The sequence below is a fragment of the Misgurnus anguillicaudatus genome, chromosome 7, assembly GCF_027580225.2.
Source record: "Misgurnus anguillicaudatus chromosome 7, ASM2758022v2, whole genome shotgun sequence".
NCBI lineage: Eukaryota > Metazoa > Chordata > Actinopteri > Cypriniformes > Cobitidae > Misgurnus > Misgurnus anguillicaudatus.
In genome coordinates, this window is record NC_073343.2 from 6189675 (window position 1) to 6213087 (window position 23413).

The 23413-nt window shown below is 37.6% G+C and overlaps 3 protein-coding genes across 5 annotated transcripts; 2 read left to right on the forward strand and 1 right to left on the reverse strand.

Annotated features, from left to right (window-relative positions):
* The first annotated feature begins 1697 nt into the window (after positions 1-1697).
* LOC129414306 (uncharacterized) lies at positions 1698-5782 on the forward strand. Its single transcript, XM_073870032.1, has 12 exons — positions 1698-1853; positions 2902-2974; positions 3116-3182; positions 3277-3370; positions 3461-3525; positions 3616-3671; positions 3805-3896; positions 4010-4339; positions 4453-4782; positions 4896-5225; positions 5345-5572; positions 5679-5782. Exons 1-12 carry the CDS (start codon positions 1703-1705, stop codon positions 5780-5782), a joined length of 1920 nt encoding a protein of 639 aa, XP_073726133.1. The 5' UTR covers positions 1698-1702.
* A 7733-nt stretch (positions 5783-13515) lies between these two features.
* mgmt (O-6-methylguanine-DNA methyltransferase) lies at positions 13516-15541 on the forward strand. Of its 3 annotated transcripts, none has more exons than XM_055173245.2 (5): positions 13516-13649; positions 13997-14121; positions 14234-14391; positions 14667-14806; positions 14900-15541. In XM_055173245.2, exons 2-5 carry the CDS (start codon positions 14000-14002, stop codon positions 15035-15037), a joined length of 558 nt encoding a protein of 185 aa, XP_055029220.2. In that variant the 5' UTR covers positions 13516-13649; positions 13997-13999; the 3' UTR covers positions 15038-15541. The 3 variants fall into 3 exon arrangements, with proteins under 3 accessions (XP_055029220.2, XP_055029221.2, XP_055029222.2); XM_055173246.2 differs by having other exon boundaries at positions 13529-13649; positions 13992-14121; XM_055173247.2 differs by having other exon boundaries at positions 13566-13649; positions 14049-14121.
* Positions 15542-17052: 1511 nt separating this feature from the next.
* On the reverse strand, positions 17053-23040 carry ebf3b (EBF transcription factor 3b). The gene is made up of 16 exons (XM_073870033.1): positions 23010-23040; positions 22323-22522; positions 22127-22190; positions 21913-21968; positions 21745-21818; positions 21580-21648; positions 21329-21410; positions 21099-21216; positions 20518-20651; positions 20094-20220; positions 19629-19717; positions 18541-18606; positions 18313-18466; positions 17991-18236; positions 17719-17798; positions 17053-17601 (listed from the first exon to the last, which is right to left on the reverse strand). Exons 1-16 carry the CDS (start codon positions 23038-23040, stop codon positions 17587-17589), a joined length of 1605 nt encoding a protein of 534 aa, XP_073726134.1. The 3' UTR covers positions 17053-17586.
* Between the last annotated feature and the right edge of the window lie 373 nt (positions 23041-23413).

Here is a 23413-nt window from a genome sequence, read left to right on the forward strand (position 1 = left end):
TTACAATACAAACATAACCTATAGAAAACACTTCATATATAGTAAAGACAGTACGAAATACTGCAATGATAATTAAAATTATGTTATATATGGCTAATATTTATGTGTTTATATGACAGGACTAGCTTTGGGTCGAAGGACAATTTAATGGAGCATATGTTTATAGACCATTTTGCAAGAAACAACACTGATCCAGAAGACTTCCTGTTTCAGTTTTTTAACACTGAACAAAATATTAATATTAATTGAATTAAAATGTTAAATAAATATTAACTAAAAAAAAATGTAAAACAAGAGGAAGTGCTTTTGGACCAGTGTTGTTTACATCTGGCAAAATGGTCTATAGTTTTTCTCTGTAATATATCTATCTCAAATATTGACGCCATGGGGTGAGACTGTGTAGACCAGGATATAGTGTTATGAATATATAACATTTATATGCATTCCTATGGGGGGTGGGGTCATGTAACTAAAAACTGTCACTACATTATTTCTATCATCAGATGACCTTGAAATATGAAAACTACATTCTGAGAGCTTTCCAGTGATATATAGTTTATCAAGATTTTTTAGGTTTAGAGTAGAGGTTTAGAAATATGTAAAAACAAATTGGGCCTACATGTTGACCTTTTAGAAATTGACTCCCACTACGTCATTTCTTTCACAAAATTTTGATGAAATATGAAAACTGCACTCTAAGAGCTTTCCAAAGATATATAGTTTGACTGGATTTTCTAGGTTTAGAACAGGGTATTAGTGCTATACATGTGTAAAAACAAATCGGGTCCACCTGTGGCCTGTGACGTTTTAGAAACTGACTCTGACTACGTCATTATTTTCCAAAACTTGTGATGAAATATGAAAACTACACTCTTAGAGCTTTCCAAAGATGTATAGTTTGTCAAGATTTTTAGGTTTTGGGGTATTAGTGTTTTAAATATGTAAAAACAATGTGGGCCCGCTTGACCTTTTAGAAAATGACTCACACTATTTCAGTATTTTCCCAAAATGATGATGATGCATGAAAACTACCCTCTTAGAGCTTTCCATTGATATACAGTTGGTCATGATTGGATAAGAATTCATATGCAAAACACTGAAGTAATTGTAAGCATCCCACCGTTGGGACTGTGACATTTAGCAGGATATAAATCTTTTGAAGCACACTCTCTTCATAAATGAATCAATTACTCTCCCTACATAATTTATTTTATAAAACACTGCTGAAATATGTATTCTAGATGCTTCGACCTTTCCAAACATATATAGTTTGTCATGATTCAACAAACATTTACATCCAAAATAGTAAAGTAAACCTAGGTGTTCCTCTAGGACAGTTAAGTGGTTAAACTATTTCTATGGCGCACAAGGTGATGTCACAGTAAAAGTGACGCTAATGGAACTGTAAGCATGTGTGATTATTTCGTCACTGTAAGAGGGCTATATAAGACCGCGCGAATTCCAGAAAATTTGTGGGTTTAAAGTTAGGAGATTTTGGTTGACGTTGCTGTTGCTCTTCATTGCTATTTCGTTGTATTTCGTTTTTTAGTTTAATTTGTGTGTTTTGCGTGTTTTTGTTTTGTTTTGAGCGTGTGTTAGTTTGCTTTTGGTGTGTGTTCGTGTGTTTGTTTTTTATTTCTTTTTTTTTCTCAATGATTTATAGACGGCCAAAAAAGCCCTCTACGCGCGGGTTTTTTTGGCCATGTACAATTGGCTGGTCTCTTTCTTGGGACGCCAGCCTAGCGGTCAACCGAAGGTCCACCGCGGACAATACAGCAGGCGTCCTCGGATGCCAGCTGTGGAGTCCGCGGTGATGCCGGTTCACCGTATTTCGGACACCGCGAGAGAGACCTGTAAGTAAACCCATTTCTTCTGTTATTAACTATAAAGTAAAATGAGATGTGTTTATTATATTTGTGTTAATCAGAGTTTGACATGAACTGTGTAAGTGAGTCAGTATCTGTAACTAAAAAGTCGTGTAAAGTGTAAAACTCAGTTATCGTTTTGCTACTATACTAACTTAAAAACTTGACAGTTACTTTAAAAACATGGGTAACGCTTCATATTAAGACCCGCAATGTACCGGGTAATTAAACAGAATTCACAACGTACCTATTTGTAACAACAGAGTACCTTTACATTACATAATACTTGTAGGTATAAGGGAACAATATGATACGTTTGGGGTAATAAGGTGGTAAAAATGGTATTGTATCACACGAATTTACCATTAGATGCCATATGTGGTTTTTCTGTTCTTTTTGTGTGGTAAAACCAGGGTAACTATTGTAATATTACTTGGTATGTATGACTAAGGGGCGATATTATTATAAATCAGCTGGATTTTTGCTATTTAAATCATATCAGTAATATAGGCTACTAAAAAGTGATGTGCTGTTATGTTTTATTTGACGACGTGGCTCGTAGACATCGACTGTATACAATATACTTTCTTCAAGTAAGTAGGGAATAAGAAAAATGTACAAAAAAATTATTAAATAATTTCCCCAGATACTTGCCTAAGTCGTACATACCATGTAATATTACAATAGGTACACTGTAGTTCTAAAATACTTATAAATAATTTATAAAGTAATTTTCCATATTTTTACCACCCTATTACCCCAAAATAAATATATTGTTACCTTATACCTACAAGTATGTACTTTAAAGTTACTCTGTTGTTACAAATAGCTATGCTGTAAATTCAATTTAATTATGCCGTACATTGCGGGTCGTAATATAAAGCGTTACCAAATACCGTTGTTAATGTTGTTGACATTGCAAGTCCTTTTCACACCTGACTTAATCTCAAATGGACACTTCTGGACAATATACTGGAAGAAAAAATGGTCTTTAACTCTTATACTGTAAAACTCATAAAATGCTTTTCATATACAGGTCCAGTGTTTCAAGCCCAGAAACTTGTTTCAAAGTTTTCTGCGGCATCAAACGAAGGCGGTCTCAGTAAAGGGTAACATAAAACATTCACAATAATATTGTTGTTAAAACATGTTTTAAACAAAAAAATATGTTTAGCTGTAAATAAAAAATTGCATTGTACTTGAGTGTTTGCACAAACAGGTTTTATTAAGTTTTGTATTTGTATTTATAGACCTTCTATGAGCTATCCAGGATCCCTGGGACTAACTCCTCACAAGCGTCCCACTTGTGCTTCACAGGTTAGAGTTTTACCAGAGCCCTTATCATAACTAGTGCCAAGTTACAAAGTAATTGAATGTGCATGTATTAATTCTCTGTTTTCTGCATTTCCAGCCAAGTGGGACAAAGCTAGTTGAGGAGTTCCCTCCAGGAGGTCTGTTGGAGGCTCAAGAAGGTTCTGTGTCCCGCGGTTTGTCCAGGGGAGTCTGTAAGTTTGAAATGTTGTAATACATATTTATTAAGATTTGAGGGTTTCACAATTGTTCTTTAACTTGTAATTTTTATTCTTGCTTATTAGGTTTTGGACAGCCCAATGGGCGAAGGTCAGGCCCGGGCAGGATTCCGTCTGCGAAAATCTCGCAGGTTTAAATTTGATCATAACTCGTTCAATTTTAAGTTAAAAAGTAGTTTAATGATCATTTGTTAATTCTCAGTTTGTTATTTTTCCTGCAGACTGTTACTGTGACATGTGAGGAGGTGGATGCGAGCTTTAGGCAATCTAATGCTCCGTGAGTTCAGCTATTAACCTTTTGTTTTACTTAATCATTGTAATATTTGTTTTAGCCATGTTTATGTAAAAATGTAAACAGCAATTGGGTAGTCCCTGAATATTTTTATATTTATTTATATATATATATATAGATCAGTACGCCCCCTCATATGTCCGGTACCTGCCCGGGTTACCAGACGACCCATGGCCGCTCGTCCGCCGGTCCGGTCCTCAGAGGACATCTGTAAGTTATTAAAAAATTCATTTAAATTTCAATCATTTTTTCTTATATGCACAATTGTTCTTAAAATCGTAACTTTTAGTGTTACTGACATTATTTTTATTCTTGATTATCAGGTTCAGCTCAGCCTGACACTGGGTCCGTGGGTGCGACTGGCAGAGGGCCGCCAGAGGGCCGGCAGAGGGCAGGTCCCAGTCCCGCCCGCTCCTCTGGCGGTCGCGCCCGCTCCTCTGGGGGTTGCTCCTGCTCCTCTGGGGGCCGCACCCGCTCCTCTGGGGGTCGCGCCCGCTCCTCTGGGGGTCCCGCCCCTCAGCCGGTCATGCCGTCGGCCAGTCCTCAGCGGGTGCTGCCGTCGGCCGTTCCTTTGCCGGTCCTGCCGACGGCCGCTCCGTTGCTGGTCCTGCCGACGGCAACTGCTGAGCAGGTCCAGAACTCAGAGGACATCTGTAAGTTATTAAAAAATTCATTTAAATTTCAATCAGTTTTTCTTATATGCACAATTGTTCTTAAAATCGTAACTTTTAGTGTTACTGACATTATTTTTATTCTTGATTATCAGGTTCAGCTCAGCCTGAGGCTGGGTCCGCGGGTGCGACTGGCAGAGGGCCGCCAGAGGGCCGGCAGGGGGCAGGTCCCGGTCCCGCCCGCTCCTCTGGCGGTCGCGCTCGCTCATCTGGGGGTTGCTCCTCCTCCTCTGGGGGCCGCACCCGCTCTTCTGGGGGTCGCGCCCGCTCCTCTGGGGGTCCCGCCCCTCAGCCGGTCGTGCCGTCGGCCGGTCCACAGCGGGTGCTGCCGTCGGCCGTTCCTTTGCCGGTCCTGCCGACGGCCGCTCCGTTGCTGGTCCTGCCGACGGCAACTGCTGAGCAGGTCCAGAACTCAGAGGACATCTGTAAGTTATTAAAAAATTCATTTAAATTTCAATCAGTTTTTCTTATATGCACAATTGTTCTTAAAATCGTAACTTTTAGTGTTACTGACATTATTTTTATTCTTGCTTATCAGGTTCAGCGGAGCCTGAGACTGTGGCCGCGGGTGCGACCGGCAGAGGGCCGGCAGAGGGCCAGCAGAGGGCAGGTTCCGGTTGCGCCCGCTCCTCTGGCGGTCGCGCCCGCTCCTCTGGCGGTCGCGCCCGCTCCTCTGGCGGTCGCGCCCGCTCCTCTGGGGGCCGCAACCGCTCCTCTGGGGGTCCCGCCCCTCAGCCGGTCGTGCCGTCGGCCGGTCTTCAGCGGATGCTGCCGTCGGCCGGTCCTTTGGCGGTCCTGCCGACGGCCGCTCCGTTGATGGTCCTGCCGACGGCAACTGCTGAGCAGGTCCAGAACTCAGAGGACATCTGTAAGTTATTAAAAAATTAATTTAAATTTCAATCAGTTTTTCTTATATGCACAATTGTTCTTAAAATCGTAACTTTTAGTGATACTGACATTATTTTTATTCTTGCTTATCCGGTTCAGCTCAGCCTGAGACTGGGTCTGTGGGTGCAACTGGCAGAGGGCCGCCAGAGGGCCGGCAGAGGGCAGGTCCCGGACGCTCCCGCTCCTCTAGCGGTCGCGCCCGCTCCTTTGGTGGTCGCGCCCGCTTCTCTGGGGTCCGCGGCCTCTTCTCTGGGGGCCACGCCCGCTCCTCTGGGGGTCCCGCCCCTCTGCGGTGTCTGCTGATGGCCGGACCGTTGCCGGTTATCTGTAAGTTATTTAAAAATTCTTATATGCACAAATGTTCCCAAAATCATAATTTTTAGTGTTACTGCCATTATTTTTATTCTTGCTTTTATTCTTGCTCCTTTGCCAGTCCCGCCATGGACCAATCAGCAGGTCTTAACGTGTCCCGGTCCTCTGCCGGTTCCACTGTGGGATGCTTCGGCCACTTCCGGCACATCCTCTGTACTTCAGTAGCTCAGTAAGTTTAACAAATTCTAAGGTGTTTAGGTTGAACATTTGTAAAATAACGTTTTGCTTTAGGGATTTTACAAATAGCAAATGTTAAGTGTTGGAATATTTGCAGCAACAGCTCTTAACAATATTGTTTTATTTTATGTATTTATAGACCTTCCTATCCACAAGTGCAGCCAGCACGTGCGTCCCTCAAGCGCCGTGCTGCTGTTATGTCACAGGTAAACATTTACCAGAGTCAGACATAACTAATGTCAATTAATATGTAAAATGTAGTGTGCTATGCATTCATTAAATCCCTGTTTTTTTTTACAGCCACACACAATTGATGAGGGGGAGGTTGAGGCAAAAAAAGCCAGAAGGACTGTAGCTCAGTAAGTTTAACAAATTCTCTTTTTATAATGTTTAGCTGTGGTCATTTACAGTTATTATATAGAAAACTTGTGCTTAGTGTTTGAATATTTGAAGCAACAGGTCTTAACAATATTGTTTTATGTGTTTTCTAGGCCTTCAACCTCAGTCTCAGAGGTAGAAATTTACCAGAACCCTACATATATCTATATACTGCCAATTTATGTGTAGTGTAATATACATGCATTTAATCTTTATTTGTTTAATTTGCAGCAAAAAAAGAAAAAGAAAAGGGAGAAGCGAAGGCTGCAAAGACAGCGAAGACGGGCGGCAAAGGCAGCTCAGTAAGTTTTAGCAAAATAACTTTAACATTTGTAACATGCTTTTTATAGGCAGCATTCGGTTAGTGTTTGAATATTTGCAGCAACAGCTCTTAACAATATTGTTTTATTTTATGTATTTATAGACCTTCGCCTCCACAAGTGCAGCCAGCATCAGCATGTGCGCCCCACAAGCGCCATGCTGATGCTGTGTCACAGGTAAAAATTTGTCCTAAACAAAACTAATGTCAATCTATATGTAAAATGTAGTGTAATATACATGCATTCAATCTTTGTGTCTTTATATTTACAGGAGATACAGACAAGAAAAAGGGCGAGAACCATGCCCCCAGCTCAGTATGTTTATCAAATTCTCTCTGTTTTAACTCAAACATTTATAATGTAATGTTTAGCTGTTTCAACATTTTTATAGACAGCAGTTGTTTAACGTCTGAATGTTTGTAAAAACAGGTGTTAATTATATTGTTTTATGTATTTATAGACCTTCCTATCCACAAGTGCAGCCAGTACCAGCTGTTCTTTCAGAGGTAGAAATTTACCTAAACATATCTACTGCCAATTTATATCTAATGTGTAGTGTAATATGCACGCATTACATGATTACATCTCTATTTGTTTACTTTGCAGCAAAAAAGAAAAAAGAGACGGAAGAGAAGGCAACGTCAAAGAAGAAATCGGGCTATTCAGTAAGTCTCAGCAAGTCTAGCAAAATCTCAGTTTTAACAAAAGTTTAATGTTTGACTGTTTGCAGAAATGAAGAATATTGCTGGTCATTAAGAAATGTGTTTTATGTATTTATAGACGTGCACTTCAAGCCCAGAGGAGTGCTACTCTCCAGGCTTCGTCTAGCACTGCGGTTTCACAGGTAAAAATTTACCCGAGCCCTGAATATAACAAGTGTCATGTTATATTTAATATGTAGAGTGACGTACATGCATTAAATCTCCATTTGTTTTATTTACAGCCTTCAATAAGCAGTGCTATAGACAGCCTGGAGAGAAAGCTGTTTTGCTTGTCAGTTCAGAAAAAATGAAGTTGAGGGGAGCAGCAGCAGAAAGCTTCAATGAAGCCCCCCCCCCCCAAATACAATTAAACAATTTAAAGACCTGAAACTTGAGATCATTCGTTTACAACTTTTTAAACTTATTACTCAGTTAGCTGGATTTCATTGTTATTTCTTTGGGTTTTTATCTATTTGGTTCTTAGAATCACATCCTGTAGTTGCTGTCAAGCAACAGATTCAAACGTTAAAACCTGTCCGGGATCAGGTTTAGTTCACCAATAATAACAGCTTATCAGTATCAGAGGTGATGGGGGAAGTCTGTCACATGTGTCCTCTCCATGTTATTAAGAGCAATCCGTTGAGGATTGTGTGATATGAAGAGCTTTCTGAATTCAACGTGTAAAATGAGAAAAAAGTTGAGAGAGAGAGAGAAAATTGATGAGAAAAAATGAGAAAGAAATTTGACTCAGACAAAAGGTCCTCCATTCTTTTCTAATAGTTACATTTAAACAGGTTAGATTACAGATGAGTACAGTGTTCAAGCTTAAAATACAGGTAAACAATTCAAGATGTCAGGATCTACAGGCATACATTTTACATAACATTAACATTAACTCATAAGCAGATGTCATGAGTTGCAGGATTTCTTCGCGTGGTTCCCAAATGGCTACAGACAGCCAGCTGTATATTCTGTTTGATAACCGTATATCCTCCACCAATGAAGAAGCTCAAAGCTGGAAGTTTTATGTGAAGACGTGGCAGACAGAAATACTAATCGTGCATCATGAAGTGTTATACAGTGAATTATTAACGCGTTTTGTTCGTCGATTTATATGGATTCGTTTTAAATATTTAATTTTATTCATTTTTTTATTGTTTTGTTGAAAGATTAGTCTAAAGACTCGTATGTTTAACTAAGCGTTCACCTGATTTATTGCCTAAACATGTTTTCACTTCAATAGTGAGCTTGACCCGAACCAAACGCATATCTATCTTACTGTAAAAACTGTACATTATATCAGCAGCCTTCAAACTAACTTGTTTTTTCTGCATTTCTCATCCTTTTGTTCCCAAAGAGCCATGAAGAGACTGACAGATCCAGCTCCGGTTCAGTGGGATGCTCAATGATGACGGCAGCCATAGAGTCAACCAGAATCAATGAAATCTGTGATGATCAAGCATTTAACTTTGCATCCCATGATATGCCGCCAATGAATGTGACGCTATTCAGATAATCAGATAATCATCCCATCATATATTAATTCTTATGATGTATTTTAATGTAAAAATATGTTTATGGTTTTATTATTTTCACAGATAAGTGATGTGGTGTAAAGATGAGACCTTCCACATGCTCCTGAACTGTGATGCAGAAACGAAATCGGAGGATTTATCTGTCTCTGACCACAACTACACCTCAAAATCACAGCTGAACCTGAAGCCACCTACATCTGATATGACACAACAGGGCTGTTTCCCAGATGGGCTTATTCTAGTACCAGACTAAAATGCAAATGTGAGCTGCCATCATTTTGTACTGACATCTCAACATATATCAGTGCCATTGTTTTGTCTCAAGTATTGTTTTTAATATTGTTTTAAACTACTTAAATTTGGTCATATTTTTTGTCAACTAACGACATATTAAAACATTTTATTTGATTAAGGGGCAGATTCCTAAAGAGGGATTAGATTAATCCAGGACTAGGTCTTGGGACATTTAAGTAGTTTTTACAAACATACCTTACAAAATAACAATATTGGGTGCATCTTAAAACAAAACATTGACATATATGTTAAGATTTGTCAATACAAGAGGTTTTTAAATATATTTAGAATGTTTTTTGTTAAATGAAGGCAACTCAAACATGCATTGTAGTCTGGGACTAAGATAAGACCTGTATGGAAAACCACCCCTAAATATCTACAGTATCTAACAGGTGGTAAACTTGCCCTGTTTAATTAAAATATTGAATTGATGTCATTACTGGACACTAAATTTTTCTGTTGGTTTTCATAGTGAGATCCAAATCATTTAATGTTGGAGCACACAAGCACACATTTTTTGAATGACATTTTATTCATTATTTTTAAACACTTTGTGGCGATTTCCCGGACAGGGATTGGACTAGTTCTAGTTTAAAATAAATGTAAGAGCTGTCCAAATGGAGGCTCTTTGTTTTGCCACAAAATGCACACAAGTAATGTTTTAAGTAAGGCATGTTACTTTACAATAAGGTTCATTAGTTAACTACAGTTAACATGAACTAATAATGAACTGCACTTATAAAGCATTTATTAATCTTGATAATAATACATTGAACAATTACTAAGACTTTTTTAAAATCTTGTTAACGTTAGTTAATGCAGTGTAAACTAACATGAACAAACAATTTAAAGCTTTATTTCTATTAACTAACATTAACAAAAATTAAAGGCGGAGTCCATGATGTTTGAAAGCCAATGTTGATATTTGAAATCACCTAAACAAACACGCCCCTACCCCAATAGAAAGCTTGTTCGACTTCATGCGGCGCCGTAAGAACCTTCAGCCGGATGACGTCAAAGTACCGCGAGAGCGATTTAAAGGAGATTCCTCCGTACGAGTTCGCAAATCGCTCTCGCGGTACTTTGACGTCATCCGGCTGAAGGTTCTTACGGCGCCGCATGAAGTCGAACAAGCCTAGAATCTGGACCTTCTGTTGATAGACCCGCCCCACACATACGCAAACCGGCATTTGATTTGATTTGATTGGCTATAAGTGTGTTTTGGTAGTCGGCCCGTCTCCTTTTCCAACGCGTTTTTCAAACATCGTGGACTCCGCCTGTCCACTGTAACAAATGTATTGCTGATGGTTTGTTCATGTTAGGTAATACATTAACTAATGTTTGTTAAAACTAGTTATATTTCCTAATTAAACTAAGGCCTAATCCTGGCGTGCGCCAGACTGAGTGACATACGTCACGACCAAACGTTAGCAATTGGTTATGGCAGATTCAGAGTGACTCTGGGCAGATCCAATAGTTTTAAACTTCAACAGAGGACCCTCCTTAACGGAAGTAACGCTTTGCAAAGTTAGATTTTTTACATTGTTTAAAATTTTTGACATGGCTTGGGTTAGTATCCCTAATAGTTATATATTTACAGAAAGTCTTTACATTATGTAGCATGATTTGATTTAAAAAACTGTAAATCACAAAAATGACTTTAAAGGTGCAGTGCGTACATTTTAGCAACATCTAGTGGTGAGGTTGCAAATTGCACCCTCCCTTTCGAACCACATAGAGAAGCTATGGTGGCCGTCATAGGATAAACATGTCATCGTCTGAGACAATGTAATGACTAACGCACTCTGTAGAGCAGTTTGTTCGTTTGGGGCTAAACATGATGGCGCAAAATGGCGGCTTCCATGTAACTGTACGTACACACCGCCGCAGACTTGAGCTTCCAAAGTTACCGGAAGTCATTCATTTACAATGTCAGCTGGCTTCTCTCAGCTGCAAGGAGCGTCAAATCCATCGGTTTTGCGTTTTGGGCATCTTGAGCAACCAAAGCGTCAATCAGAAAGTTGAAAGAAGCTCAACTTTATAATGAGCTCTCTCATTGCTCACACGCTTGCTTGCTCATTCTCTCGCTCACACACATAATGGTACATTTTTAAATGTGTTGTGAGAACAATGAAACTACAATTAAAAAATCCAGCCATTTCTTTTTAAATCCCTATTAGTTTCATTAGACATTCCGTTTTTCTTATCACTGTGATGTCACACTGATAAAGCCCCGCCCACAGCCGCTGAATGACAGTCCTGCATTATCGTAGTTTCTCCTCTTAGTGAATTGTACACCATCTGTGATTTTCTGTGAGGTTCTCTGAATTAAATAGATTTTTTTGAGAGTTTCAAAATGTAAGAATAATATAAAGCGATTAAATTACAAACTTTCTATGGATGTTTTCCAAAAATTGGACTGCACTTTTAGGAAAACATTAGCTTTAAAATTCTATTTCTTGTTTTACTACTCTAATGGCATATACACAATGTAATGGGGTGGTTAAAAATAATTATATTATTAATTATGCTATGCCTGAGGTGGAAAATGTAGCATATGTTCAAGTTGTAGGTTATTTTAATAAAAATTCATGCAAATTGTAACCCCATAGGTACATATTGGTACCTTAGAGGTACATACTGATTCCTCAAAGGTACATATTTTTTAAAGGTACCGTCCCAGTGGCAACTTTTGTATCTTTTTCCTAAAGTGCACAACAAAAAAGATTGTAAGTGTGAACCATGTCAAGTAATCTGTAATGAATGTATTTTATGCAAGACATTTTCCCTGACACATTACATGCTTTGAAGATTAAAATATCAGTGTGTGGCTAATGCAATGGAGGGATCAAATTGTAAATCAGCATCCTTCTGTCAATCAAGAGAGAATCTTTCAACTTTAATCTTATTTTATTCTCATTCTGACCCAAAATCCAGTTTGATCCTGTCTTTTAACTGACAAGTGACTTACAGTAACTTACAGTAGACTAATTACATGGATACTCCCCCTGGTGCATGTCTCTTGTTCAAGTGAATAGTGTTAAATCACCTTACCAAGATTTAACATTTTTAAGTGCATTTGCCAGTATGTGGTCCTATCCCGAGCAGATTAGCTTTCCATCTCTAATGACATCACTTCCTGTGATGTTTCTCGAAGTGTCTTTTATCTAAAGCATTAAATAAGTAGGCTGCTTCTGTTACACTGTAAAATTAAGACAAATATAACACAGGTAAGTCACTTGCTTCTCTAATCCACTGAATGTTCAGGTCACAGCATGTGTCATTTACTGAACATAATCCAATAGTTTTATTCCGCAAATTGCTCCTTTGTAAGGTGGTGTGAAACCGTATGTGAAGGCTTAAGAGATGATCAGAGATCAGCAGAGCCCGAGGCGGTGGAAGCAGAGCATGTCACAGATGATCAAACACAATATAAGACCGTATCACACGACTGACTGTGGAGATCTCCCCAGGGACGCACCTCTTACATCCCCCCATTAGAAAGATTATGACTGGGTGAGGGTGTGTTTCTGTGACATCCAGGAAGCTAGTTTGTTCAAAGTGCATGAACATGGATCCAATAGTCCATGAATGCATGTCTCTACAAGTCAAAACTCCAAGTCCCATTAAACTCGCAGACAATTTCGAGAATTACTGATGTGTTAAGGGAGGCTTGGTCTCTGTAAGGTACTGACCTCAATTATTCCTAAATGCATTTCATCAAGCCTCAAGTTTTACTGTGAGGAGGAGAAACAGGAAATAAAACCACATGCTGAACATTGAGTTTATATGTAATAAATCTATCTGCTCCTCCCTGAGTATGAGAAAAAAAGGCATTGCTCTGATTAAATGCCACTGTGATCACAAAATTGTGCCATGGCCACTTAAAGGGATAGTTTACCCAAAAATTAAAAATCTGTCATAATGTTTTTCTAAACCTGTAAGAATTTCTTTCTTTCTTTTTTTTGATGAACACAAAAGAAGATATTTCTTGATGGTAGGAAAGTTGTGATGGTAAGCACACAGCTAATTGTAACAATTGACTTCCATAGTAGGAAAACAAATATTATGGAAGTATTGTGATAAATGATGGTAAGCACACAGTTGACGGTACACATTGAATTCCATCGAATTGTTTTTCCTACTATGGAAGTCAATGGTTACAGCAGCTGCATACCATCATTTAGCCTATCAAAGAATTTTATTTTGTGTTCATCAAAAAAATAAATTAATTAAGGTTTGGAACAACACGAGGATGAGAAAATGATGACAGAATTATTATTTTTGGGTGAACTATCCCTTTAAGAGTTGAATTTGAAATATTAAAACGTAATATTGTATTTTTTAAACTTTATTTAAATTAAAAACAAAAGTTTATTTTTTTACCGTGTACATATTTAAAACAAAAACAAAGGCATATTTTCTCAATATTTACTTGACTTTTACGTCATCGAGGCTGACCAAAGACAACACTGTCCAATCACTCCACGGAGCGCAAGTATTCTTTGCTCTGATTGGTCGTTTGTTTTTCCATCATGCGGTCTTGATTTCAAATCCGGAAGTGAATTTATGAACGCATGTTCGGTCTTTTAAACTCAATTAAAAGTGGTATTTTCAAGCGTATTAGGTAACATCTTTATCATTTAACTGTCTGTTAATCCTATAAGAATGTCAGCCTACATTACTTGGCGTTGCTGTTTAACAAAGTGAAAAAGTAACGTAACCGAAACTAAGTTGTTATGGTTTTCATCTGTTTGGGCACGTGTGTGATGTTTGACAGATATGTGCGTAAACAGATGTGTAAGATTGTGTGTGTGTACACGTGTATGATGTGTGACAGGCTGACAGCCACGCGCCGCGCACACGGCCAGTCTTGCATTTGTATGTGATGCGTTTATGTGCGCACCACTGACATCACATCATGCATGCGTTTCATACGATTATTAACATCAGTTTGTATATGTGTGAGAGCAGGCTATGATGTCTAGCGCGTGTTTTCTGCGTAAAGTGTCTCTCTGCTCACCAGTGGGGGAGATCATGTTGAGTGGATGTGAGATGGGGGTACACACCATTGACATCCAAGTGGAAAAAAGGTCAAGGTAAATTCATACATCCAGACTAGCACCTCCAGAGTAATTTTGCATTATTGTGATGATGTCATATTGCTTGGTTTCTTACACAATGGATCATATTTCTTGTTTTATTCTTAAGTGGTTATTGGCTTGCTCAGCATATGGTATCTTATGGCCAGACAGAAATAAGCTCTGAATTACAGCGCTGTATTGACTGGCTTCAGTGCTACTTCATCCACCCGGAGTCGGTTAGCTCTCTTCCTCCACCTGCCTTTCACCATCCACTTCTCCAGAGCGGTTAGTGAAACATACAGACACATATAGTGGTACATTAGAGGTACATAGGTCCAAGGTTTTGTTAAACATATAAGAAAAAATGGTAATTAAATGAAGGATGTCAAACAAATAACAGTAAATTTGTAATTAACAGTTTCTAACACATTCACTATTAGAAGTTCATGTCTCAAATTATGTGCAACGAAAGCTACTTGGTATTTCCCCAGACAGTGATAAAACACGTATTATTAAACCAGACTTTAATGTGATTCTATATTTGCTTTCTTGTTTCTCAGACTCCTTTACTTCACGTGTGCTTTGGACACTGTTTAAGGAGGTGGGGCTTGGTAAAACTGTCTCTTATAAGCAGCTTGCTGAAATGGCGGGGAACCCAAAGGCTGTACGAGCAGTAGGTGGAGCCATGAGAAGAAACCCGGTGGGCTTCTTGCAGTGATGGCAGATTGGTTTTTACCTGACCTTGAAGTGATTTTTCATCTGACTTTGGGTTTCTTTTCTGTCAATCTCTCAGATTCCTCTCATAGTTCCATGTCATCGGGTGCTGTGCAGTTCAGGTTCAAGTGGACGATACATGGGAGGGAAAGGAGATCATATTAAAGTTTGGTTGCTCACTCATGAGAAGAAGGCTTTGGACGTCAGTCCAGAATAAAATGAAAAGTCCACTTAAGGGTCACCAGTGACTTTTTTTCTGCATTACTGCTCGTTCAAAGAAAAAATAGAGATGTTTGTTAATTAAGTTGAGCTTGAAAAAGGCTGATGTGTTTCACTTGAGCAAATGGACTCGTTCTTTTAGTCCATTTATAGTTTCCTTTCTGTTTGTTCAGTTACCAAGCTGATCAGTACAGAGTTTGAATTTTGTTTAGACTGTTATGTTAAGTTGACATTGTGTAAATGTTATTGATTAATCAGTACAGTGTATGCTTGCGATCAACCAAGCTTTTTTTTAGTAATCCCAAGGATTGTGGCAAAAGTTTAGAAATGGTAATTTCTTCAAGTTTCATATTTTGATATTGTTGATATTTTTCCCTGAAATGCATATTATTAGTTTTATACTAGATATTTTGTAGTATATTTATCTTTTATTTGAAGACCTCTTTTTAGATATAAATAAGAAATGTTTAAAAGAAATAAACAACTCTGTAAAGAATCTGGATTTTTTTTATGACATCAGTGCCTAAGTACATTTATACAAGTACGTTACAGTGGATCCATAGTTTATTACAGTGGTTTTCAAACTGGGGGCCGCGAGATGGTGTCAGGGGGGCCCCAGTTTTATGACATTTTATGAAATACATTAATTTATCATGAATTCTATGTAATTAAACCTAAAAAAATAAGGCTACTAACCAAAAGCAGTACTTTTTTGTATCATTTAATGTTTTTTTAATTAAAATGTTGAGTTTTAGAACAGTTTTTTGTCACAAATTTTCTTAGGGGGGCCGCGAAGGAATGCACTGTACACAAGGGGGGCCGCCTGTGAAAAAGTTTGGGAACCACTGGTTTATTACACTGGGTCAAATTCCACATTTTTTTGTTCTACCTGACTATTGGGTAGTGGTTTGTACTGTGTGCTGAGCTCCCCTAAAATGTTTTCAAAGTTTGTCATGTGACGCGCACTCGATTCAAATTTAGTTATTTGGACCAACACACATAGTATTTAAAGGGGACATATCATGAAAATCTGTCTTTTTCCATGTTTAAGTGCTATAATTGGGTCCCCAGTGCTTCTATCAACCTAGAAAATGTGAAAAAGAACAACCCAGTAACTTAGTTTTGGTAAACAATTCTCTGCAAGCATGTGAAAAAAATAGGTAATTGAAATTTGGTTCCCCTTGTGATGTCAGAAGGGGATAATACCGGCCCTTAATCTGCACTATCCAACCAGCACTGCCATTTAGTGCGGAGATCACCTCATTTGCATTTAAAGGGACACACCCAATAAATGCATGCTCACACCAGTGGCAGCTTGTGACTGCTCTTCTGAGGATGCGCCAATTCAAATAAGTGTTCGGATTGTCACGTGTGGGGTTCCCTTTTCCAAAATATGTGTCATGCATGTGGAGAGATCCTGTGTGCATCACGTGTTTTGTCAAAATAAGTGCCTGCTGGAGACGCGTCAAAACCGTTTATGATAAAAAGAGACGCTCACGTTCCCTAAATACACACAAGACAGTAACAGTAAACTCTGATTCCGCATGAGATTGTGCCAGTATCTGGCACACGCAACCATCTCCTTTCAAGTTCAAGGCAGCAGGCACTTATTTTGGCATGACACGTGATGCACACACGATCTCTCAAAGCGCAGAACACATATTTTGAAATGACGAACCACACACATGACAAGCTACATACATGTTGTGACGAACTTTGCACTGTGCGCTTCAAAAAAAGAAGTCACCAGCCGCCACTGGCTCACACCTAAAGTGGCAATTACATGTTAAATTATCTATATGGTATTTTGAGCTAAAACTTATGTCTGGGGACACCAAAGATTTATTTGACATTTTATGAAATGTCCCCTTTAAGTATTTTAATGTGTCTTTTACAGTGAAAGTAGATGAGTAAATCTAAAAACCTGAACACAGAGTAAAATAAGGATAGTCATGAGGTATAAAAACTACCAAATATACATATTTCATATGATATATTGTTTCATCAGAGCAACAAAAAGTATGGGTTCTTGCAGCAAATTCACACGACGTTTACCGTTTTGAAACAAGCATGTTTTTATAAAGTCAAAACATTTCCCAGGTCATAGTATATTAGACATCCTGAAGGAAAAGTTTATGAGCAAAGTCTATGTATATAAAAATGTATGAATTTAGCTGTTTTGATATTATTATAAGGGCTCAGTTTAGTCAGGATAACTAAGATTTATCAGCCAATCAGAACAAGATTACATACACAGTGAACCATCACACTTTATTGATTTTATTTTAAATAATTATAGTTGTTGTTACAGTAACAGTACACCAATAAAGTTGCATGATAAAATCAGAAAGACAATGCACAACCCACCAAATTGGAGGCTAACACAGTATATGGACATAAACTCCAACAACATCATTTGCAGACAGGAAATTAACATACTATATGGCTCAGATTAACACAAGTTTCACATTTTGTATTGCTTGCATTGAGAACATCATCAGGTTCTGAATGGAGTTTGTCCATGTCTGGGAGAGTTTAATCTTGTTACTAGTCCATGCAAGGCTGTGAAGACAAAAAATAAACATTTGAATCTATTATATGAATCAGTTGAAATTATGTTCACACTTCACAAATTTTTACATGCGCACACTGTGTGTAGCTGATGTGTACTCTTCTTACCATGCAAATGGGAAGAGGTGGACCTTGTGTTGGAGAGGACTGTAGCTTTAAAACAGGAGCGAATGCACTTTTTTGCTTTGCTGTAAAAACGTGAATAGTACTTTAAGAAACTGGAAGTGGGTGGGTTCAGAAATCAAATCAATATGATTATGATTGAATAAATAATGCATTGTATTATGAAATGTCATATTTGATTCAATTTTATTGTTTAAGTATTCAGACTTTTTTAAATCAGAAAAATGTGTTTTTACACTTCTAGTAGTTGCTCTTACCGATGTATTGCTGTATTGTGTCTGCCGTGGGACTGTTGAAGACCCCTTGTGTGGCAGTTGGTGGGACGTTTGGCACAGGGGATCTTGTGTATGTTTGGATGTGCCCAGGTATGGACGATTGTGCGCTTGAGTTGGTGTGCCGTGGAATTGTAGAAATCGTGTCTGTGTGTGAATTCATGCCTACACTGGCATTGAAGTCAGACTGTCGGGTTGTGCGGCTTGAAATGAAGCCATTGTTTAAACCCACTGAAAAAGATAAGAGATTGATAAAAAAAAAAGAGTTGTGTGTACCATATTATATGAATGCATTGATTCCGCATACCTCGTTCTGCATCCTGTGAAAAGTCTGAGCTTAACTGTCCATCAAATGAGTTAACTCCCATCATGCCATGCAGGTTTGTGTGGGATGGGTTTGGGTTTCGTGGGAGTGTGTGGAGAGCACCTGCTATGCCAGACGCTCGCTTCAGGATCATTTCCTATAGTCAAACACACATGTTACGTGACAGTCACTATTACGAGTGATCTAATGAAATTGAAAGGTTGTGTTTACCTGGTTGTTGTGAGGGGCTCCATAAAATGCCTCTATGAGGTCAGCTGCTCTCTTCAGTAAGACCTCCTGTCAATCATCAGAACATGTATTAGTGTACGTCCACATACTATAAGCTTACTGTACATCAGGGGTCTTCAACTACTCTTCTTCAAGGGCCATATTTTAAAAATGTAAATATGATGCGGGTCAATTGTAACCCATATTTATTATTATTATTATTATTATTATTATATATGTTATATTATATAACATATGTTGTTTTTGTTACTTTTTTGTTATAGGGCATATATATATATATATAAAAGCATGCATTTTTAGTAAAGATGCATACATCATCTATCCAGTATTTTGGCTTTTAATTACTGAAAACTCATATTATCTTTTTTATTATTTTTTAAAACAATTGCAGTTTAACATTGCAATGTTAATAGTTAATAGTTCAACTATGAACATTGCACAAAAAAGTGCAAGTGTAAATATTCATCACATGAATTTTTGTATAGCACTAACTGTAATGCAGAGCTCTTAAACCTCTTTTGTTTATAAATGTTTAAATTATTATATTGCAAGTATTCACAATATATAGACATTAGTCTTCACCATGTTTTTTATATTTTAAAGATATATAGGCTAAACTGCCTTTCAATTGTACACTACATTCGGACACGACTGTCTGAGTTTGCCCCCTAGTGGCAGTAGTAATGAAATTTCAGTTTAATCGTAAATCTGTGTCAACATGTGTGATACCATCTACAGTGGAAAGGCGCCTACCACGCTGATTTTAAATCAGACGAAGATGACCGGTGAGCTAAATAAAGATGACTGGAGGGCCGAATATGGATGACTGGAGGGCTGCATTAGGCCTGCGGGCTGCCAGTTGACTAGCCCTGCTGTACATGCTTACTGTAGATAATGTATGTGAGTGAACTATAGGCTGGTTAACTAGTAAGGTCACTGTAACAGTAGCAGGACAAAAACATATCAAGTTTTAAATGAAGAATCAGAAGTTTGTTTACCTTAATCCTGCAATTAAACTCCATGTTTATTTTTATACTTGGGCTTAATATTTCATCTTGGGTTTTCCTCACCTTTGGCAGTTTTTCCACGTCCCCCAGGTGACGAGGAATGACCTTTTGCAGCCGCTGGAACCCGTAGTCAATGGTTGGTTCATGTAAAGCTTGAAAAGAGAAAAAAAACACACATTACTTTGCTATATATACATACATACATATATATATATATATATATATTACAATGCTCATGTCCTAAAATTGTACTAAATTTTTTTGTTAATTCAATTTAAACATATTAGTAAGCTAAAAATTTTAAGGCAGCCAGGTAACTTACTTTTTAAAGTTGAGCCAAAAAATTTTCTGCATTGGTCAAAGCGGCAGCAGACATAACCAATCATTTTCTATTTTGAATTTTCTATTTTACAATATTTTATACCCAAGAATGCAAGTGTAAAAACTGTACACATGCCATTGCGCAGGCATGAGCACAGAATTATGGCACACATGCACACACATACATATTGTAGAGATAACTCTCACCAGTGTAAATAAAGCGCCCTGGAGCTCCCCTGCAGAAATGTTTCGATTTGTAGGACAGTGTAACTTCTACAACACCAGGAATGTGACGAGGTGGAGTCTGCACACGAATCGCATGAGGCGTGATCACCTGTGAGAAACAGGACAAAATCTTCATCCTCACAGGAAGTTGTAATCCAGGTTAACTCCACCTCACATTCATATTATAACATCAATAGATTTTTTTCACTCCCTAAAAATGCACCTTCTTATTTGGGTCATTTCGTTAAAAGTAAACAAGAATTCACTGGAAAAAGTAAAAAAAAAGTTTTTTTTTTATAATTTTTTAGGTGTTACCAATATATATTTTTTAAGTTGGTCCAACTTTTCTCTTTTTACAGAAAAAACCTGTATTTATAGAAATGATTTGAGACAGACTGTTACACACCTCACTCCAAACTGACATTGTTCCAAAAACCACTTCCAGACCACAGAAGAACTGATCTCCAATAATAATAACTAAAGCTCCACCTGCTGTCCAACCTTCACTCGGACTGATCGCCTTAATGCAGGGGATCTCATCTACAAACATTAACACACACATGCAGAAATTTTAGTCCATGAATACACACCTGACTCTTTCCTTACACTACTCATGCACCCATATGCAGAGCATTAAAGACACTGTTTTTTCGAAGTCAGTAGAAATTATATAAATTACTGAGGGCTATTCCACTGAATCTGTGCCATTTCTGTCCCCAGGACATTATACTTATAAATATGCAAGAAAACTAAATGACTAAAATAAATTTTATAAAGTAAGCACACTGTAGAAATTACAGTATTACTGGGTATTAGTTGCCAGTAACTTACTAAAGATTTTACATTTATGTTATTTACTGGCAACAATTTGTTCAAAGTTAAATGAACATGAAACATTTTCAGTCTTTATCTTCTACAGTAAGTTACTGGCAACCAGCTGCATAATTCCAGAACATTTTTTACAGTGCATGCTTGTGATTACTTTACCTTCAGCCAAATCCAATCGTTTCTCTATTCTGCCATGTTTTGAATTGTTGTGGACAAACATGTTATCAGAAATGGCTAGAACGTGGCCCTTAACAGAGGCTGTGGTAGACACCATCACCTACAGTGTACAGGTTTACTGTTAGTGTTCACATACAAGTCATGCTGCAAAGACATTTTACATTGTGAAAATTGAGTTACACATTCCAAACTTTTATTAAAGAAAACCGTACCTGGAAACGACGTGTGGTTCGTGGGTTCCCAGCGTTCTTAAGACAGTTTTGATTGCATTTGAGAAAAATTTTTAGGAAGAACCTACGTTTGCAACAAATATAAAAGAAGTAAAGCAGTAAAGCACCTGTGTAGAACCATATAGTATGTGCTTCACTGGTGCTATATAGCACTAAAAATGGTTCTTCTATGATTATGAGCAAAGAACCACTTTTAGTGCTATTTAGCACCGTTTGTTTTTGGAACAGTGTACCTGTCAATAATGGCCGGATTTGATGGAGTCTCTTTCCTGTTTCCACAACTTTTCCTTTCACAGCATCGGCTGTAAAATCCACACATGCCCAAACAGCTCTGTCAGCCATGAAACTAAATTTTTTTGTAGTGTGTATCAGTTTGTGTTTTACTGTCATTAAATTACCTGCATATTGTCTCATGTGTAAGAAGAACACGACACATTTCAGGATTTTTATCCTGACCTTCAAACACAATTACCTGAGAAAATTGAGTAAATATAAATCAGTAACGTTAAACAGTCAGTAGTAGAACATATTCATTTAATAAAATAAAAGTGCATAAAATATTTTACCTCTTTGGTCACAGAGTCTATCAATCGGATGTACAGATCCTGCTCTGTCCTGACACCTAAAAACAAACAAAACATGAGCACAGCTTATACATTTTTTTTAAATAGAATTAAGCTTATTAGACATGTTTTTGTGGAAATTTTGGATTTTAATAGAAGATTCATTCTAAAGCAGCTCATCATTTATGCCAAATAAATAAATATTTTAGTCACTCACCATTGTTGTACAGTAACTGGAGTTTGTAGTGAATTCCATTATTTGTCTTTTCATTTACTGGCTCCTAAATAAAAAAATCATATAGATGAATAAAGAAATGTAACCTCTTAGGTCAAAAGTTTTATTATACTTGTTCTCTGGGTATGCTATGAGTATTTTTTCTTTAATGTGCACATGTTCAAAGCTTCAAACTGACCTTCTCCTTTTCAACAAAGTCCACAAACGCAGTGTGTTCAATCTCCACAGATTCACCCTGACTGTCATACAAAGCCAACACAAAGTGGAAGAAGTTTGACTTGCGCAGATTGGCAGGTGGCTGTTTCTCGAAGTGTGCTCGGGCGAGACCCACATCTCTGGGGAAAAGAGACAGGGGAACTGCTGGTGTTGTGGAATGATCTGTTTATCCAGTGATGATATGACATTTCTTTTATTTTTAACATTGGAAAAAAACAATATATGCATTAATAAAATAAAATAAAAAATGCTAAAACAAATCAGAAGAGAGCATTATATCTTGGACTTATTTTGGTGTTTGATTTATTTTAAGTGTAAGTCTAAATGTTCAAAGAAATTCCTGCTAATGTGCAAATAGAATGTTTGTATAAATAAAATGAAATGAGCAAAATGCTGAATGAAGTCATTTTAATGAAAAAATACTGTACTATAATTAATATATTTTTTATCTTTTCACAATGAGAGTTTATAAATAAAATGTTAATGAAACTATTAAAACATAATAAAAAACAATGTTACACTGTGTTTAATCATATTACAAAGTGCACATTAATTTTAATGTAGACTATTTTTGATAGATTGAAGAGATCAGAGTTCAGAGAGTTCACTAGATGAAAAAACGCAAAGAATTTAGGATGCACCTGCTTACCTCTGAGTACAAAGTTTTGCATCCGGCCCATCGTATGGTAGCCAGGGACGAACTGACCCCAGACCAGCCAGCGGCTCCTCCTTCATTATTCCCGGACTGTTCCGGCTCTGAATCCACAGGGATACGCGCACAAAGTTATTTTCCCTCAGGACTGCCGCATCTCACACAAACGCGATGCAAAGCGCTTAAGAATAAGGGCTGGTGTAATGGTGCGTTGTATAGGCGTGGTTGTGACGTAGAGCTGTCATAGATGCTTTAAAAGCAAAACTTTAAGAGTTGAAAAGTGCTAAGCAATACAACCAATCTTTACACAACTCTTACAAAAACTCTTTAGTAATATTTTTTATTAACTTCATATGTATAATAGTATCTTAGTATCTATAAAAAGTGGTATATACTCTTAA

What these genes read in the sequence shown, in the direction of transcription:
- LOC129414306 (XM_073870032.1), top strand. Translation starts at nt 1,703, where the DNA reads ATGTACAATTGGCTGGTCTCTTTCTTGGGACGCCAGCCTAGCGGTCAA. An exon ending in CGGTTTGTCCAGGGGAGTCT is followed by an intron (nt 3,371 to 3,460) that starts GTAAGTTTGAAA and finishes CTTGCTTATTAG; the next exon opens with GTTTTGGACAGCCCAATGGG. An exon ending in CCAGAACTCAGAGGACATCT is followed by an intron (nt 4,783 to 4,895) that starts GTAAGTTATTAA and finishes CTTGCTTATCAG; the next exon opens with GTTCAGCGGAGCCTGAGACT.
- ebf3b (XM_073870033.1), bottom strand. Translation starts at nt 23,040, where the DNA reads ATGGGCCGGATGCAAAACTTTGTACTCAGAG. An exon ending in ACGATTGGATTTGGCTGAAG is followed by an intron (nt 20,652 to 21,098) that starts GTAAAGTAATCA and finishes TAATGTTTGTAG; the next exon opens with ATGAGATCCCCTGCATTAAG. An exon ending in AGGGCGCTTTATTTACACTG is followed by an intron (nt 19,718 to 20,093) that starts GTGAGAGTTATC and finishes TCTCTTTTCAAG; the next exon opens with CTTTACATGAACCAACCATT.
- mgmt (XM_055173245.2), top strand. Translation starts at nt 14,000, where the DNA reads ATGATGTCTAGCGCGTGTTTTCTGCGTAAAGTGTCTCTCTGCTCACCA. An exon ending in CAAGTGGAAAAAAGGTCAAG is followed by an intron (nt 14,122 to 14,233) that starts GTAAATTCATAC and finishes TTTATTCTTAAG; the next exon opens with TGGTTATTGGCTTGCTCAGC. An exon ending in CCATCCACTTCTCCAGAGCG is followed by an intron (nt 14,392 to 14,666) that starts GTTAGTGAAACA and finishes CTTGTTTCTCAG; the next exon opens with ACTCCTTTACTTCACGTGTG.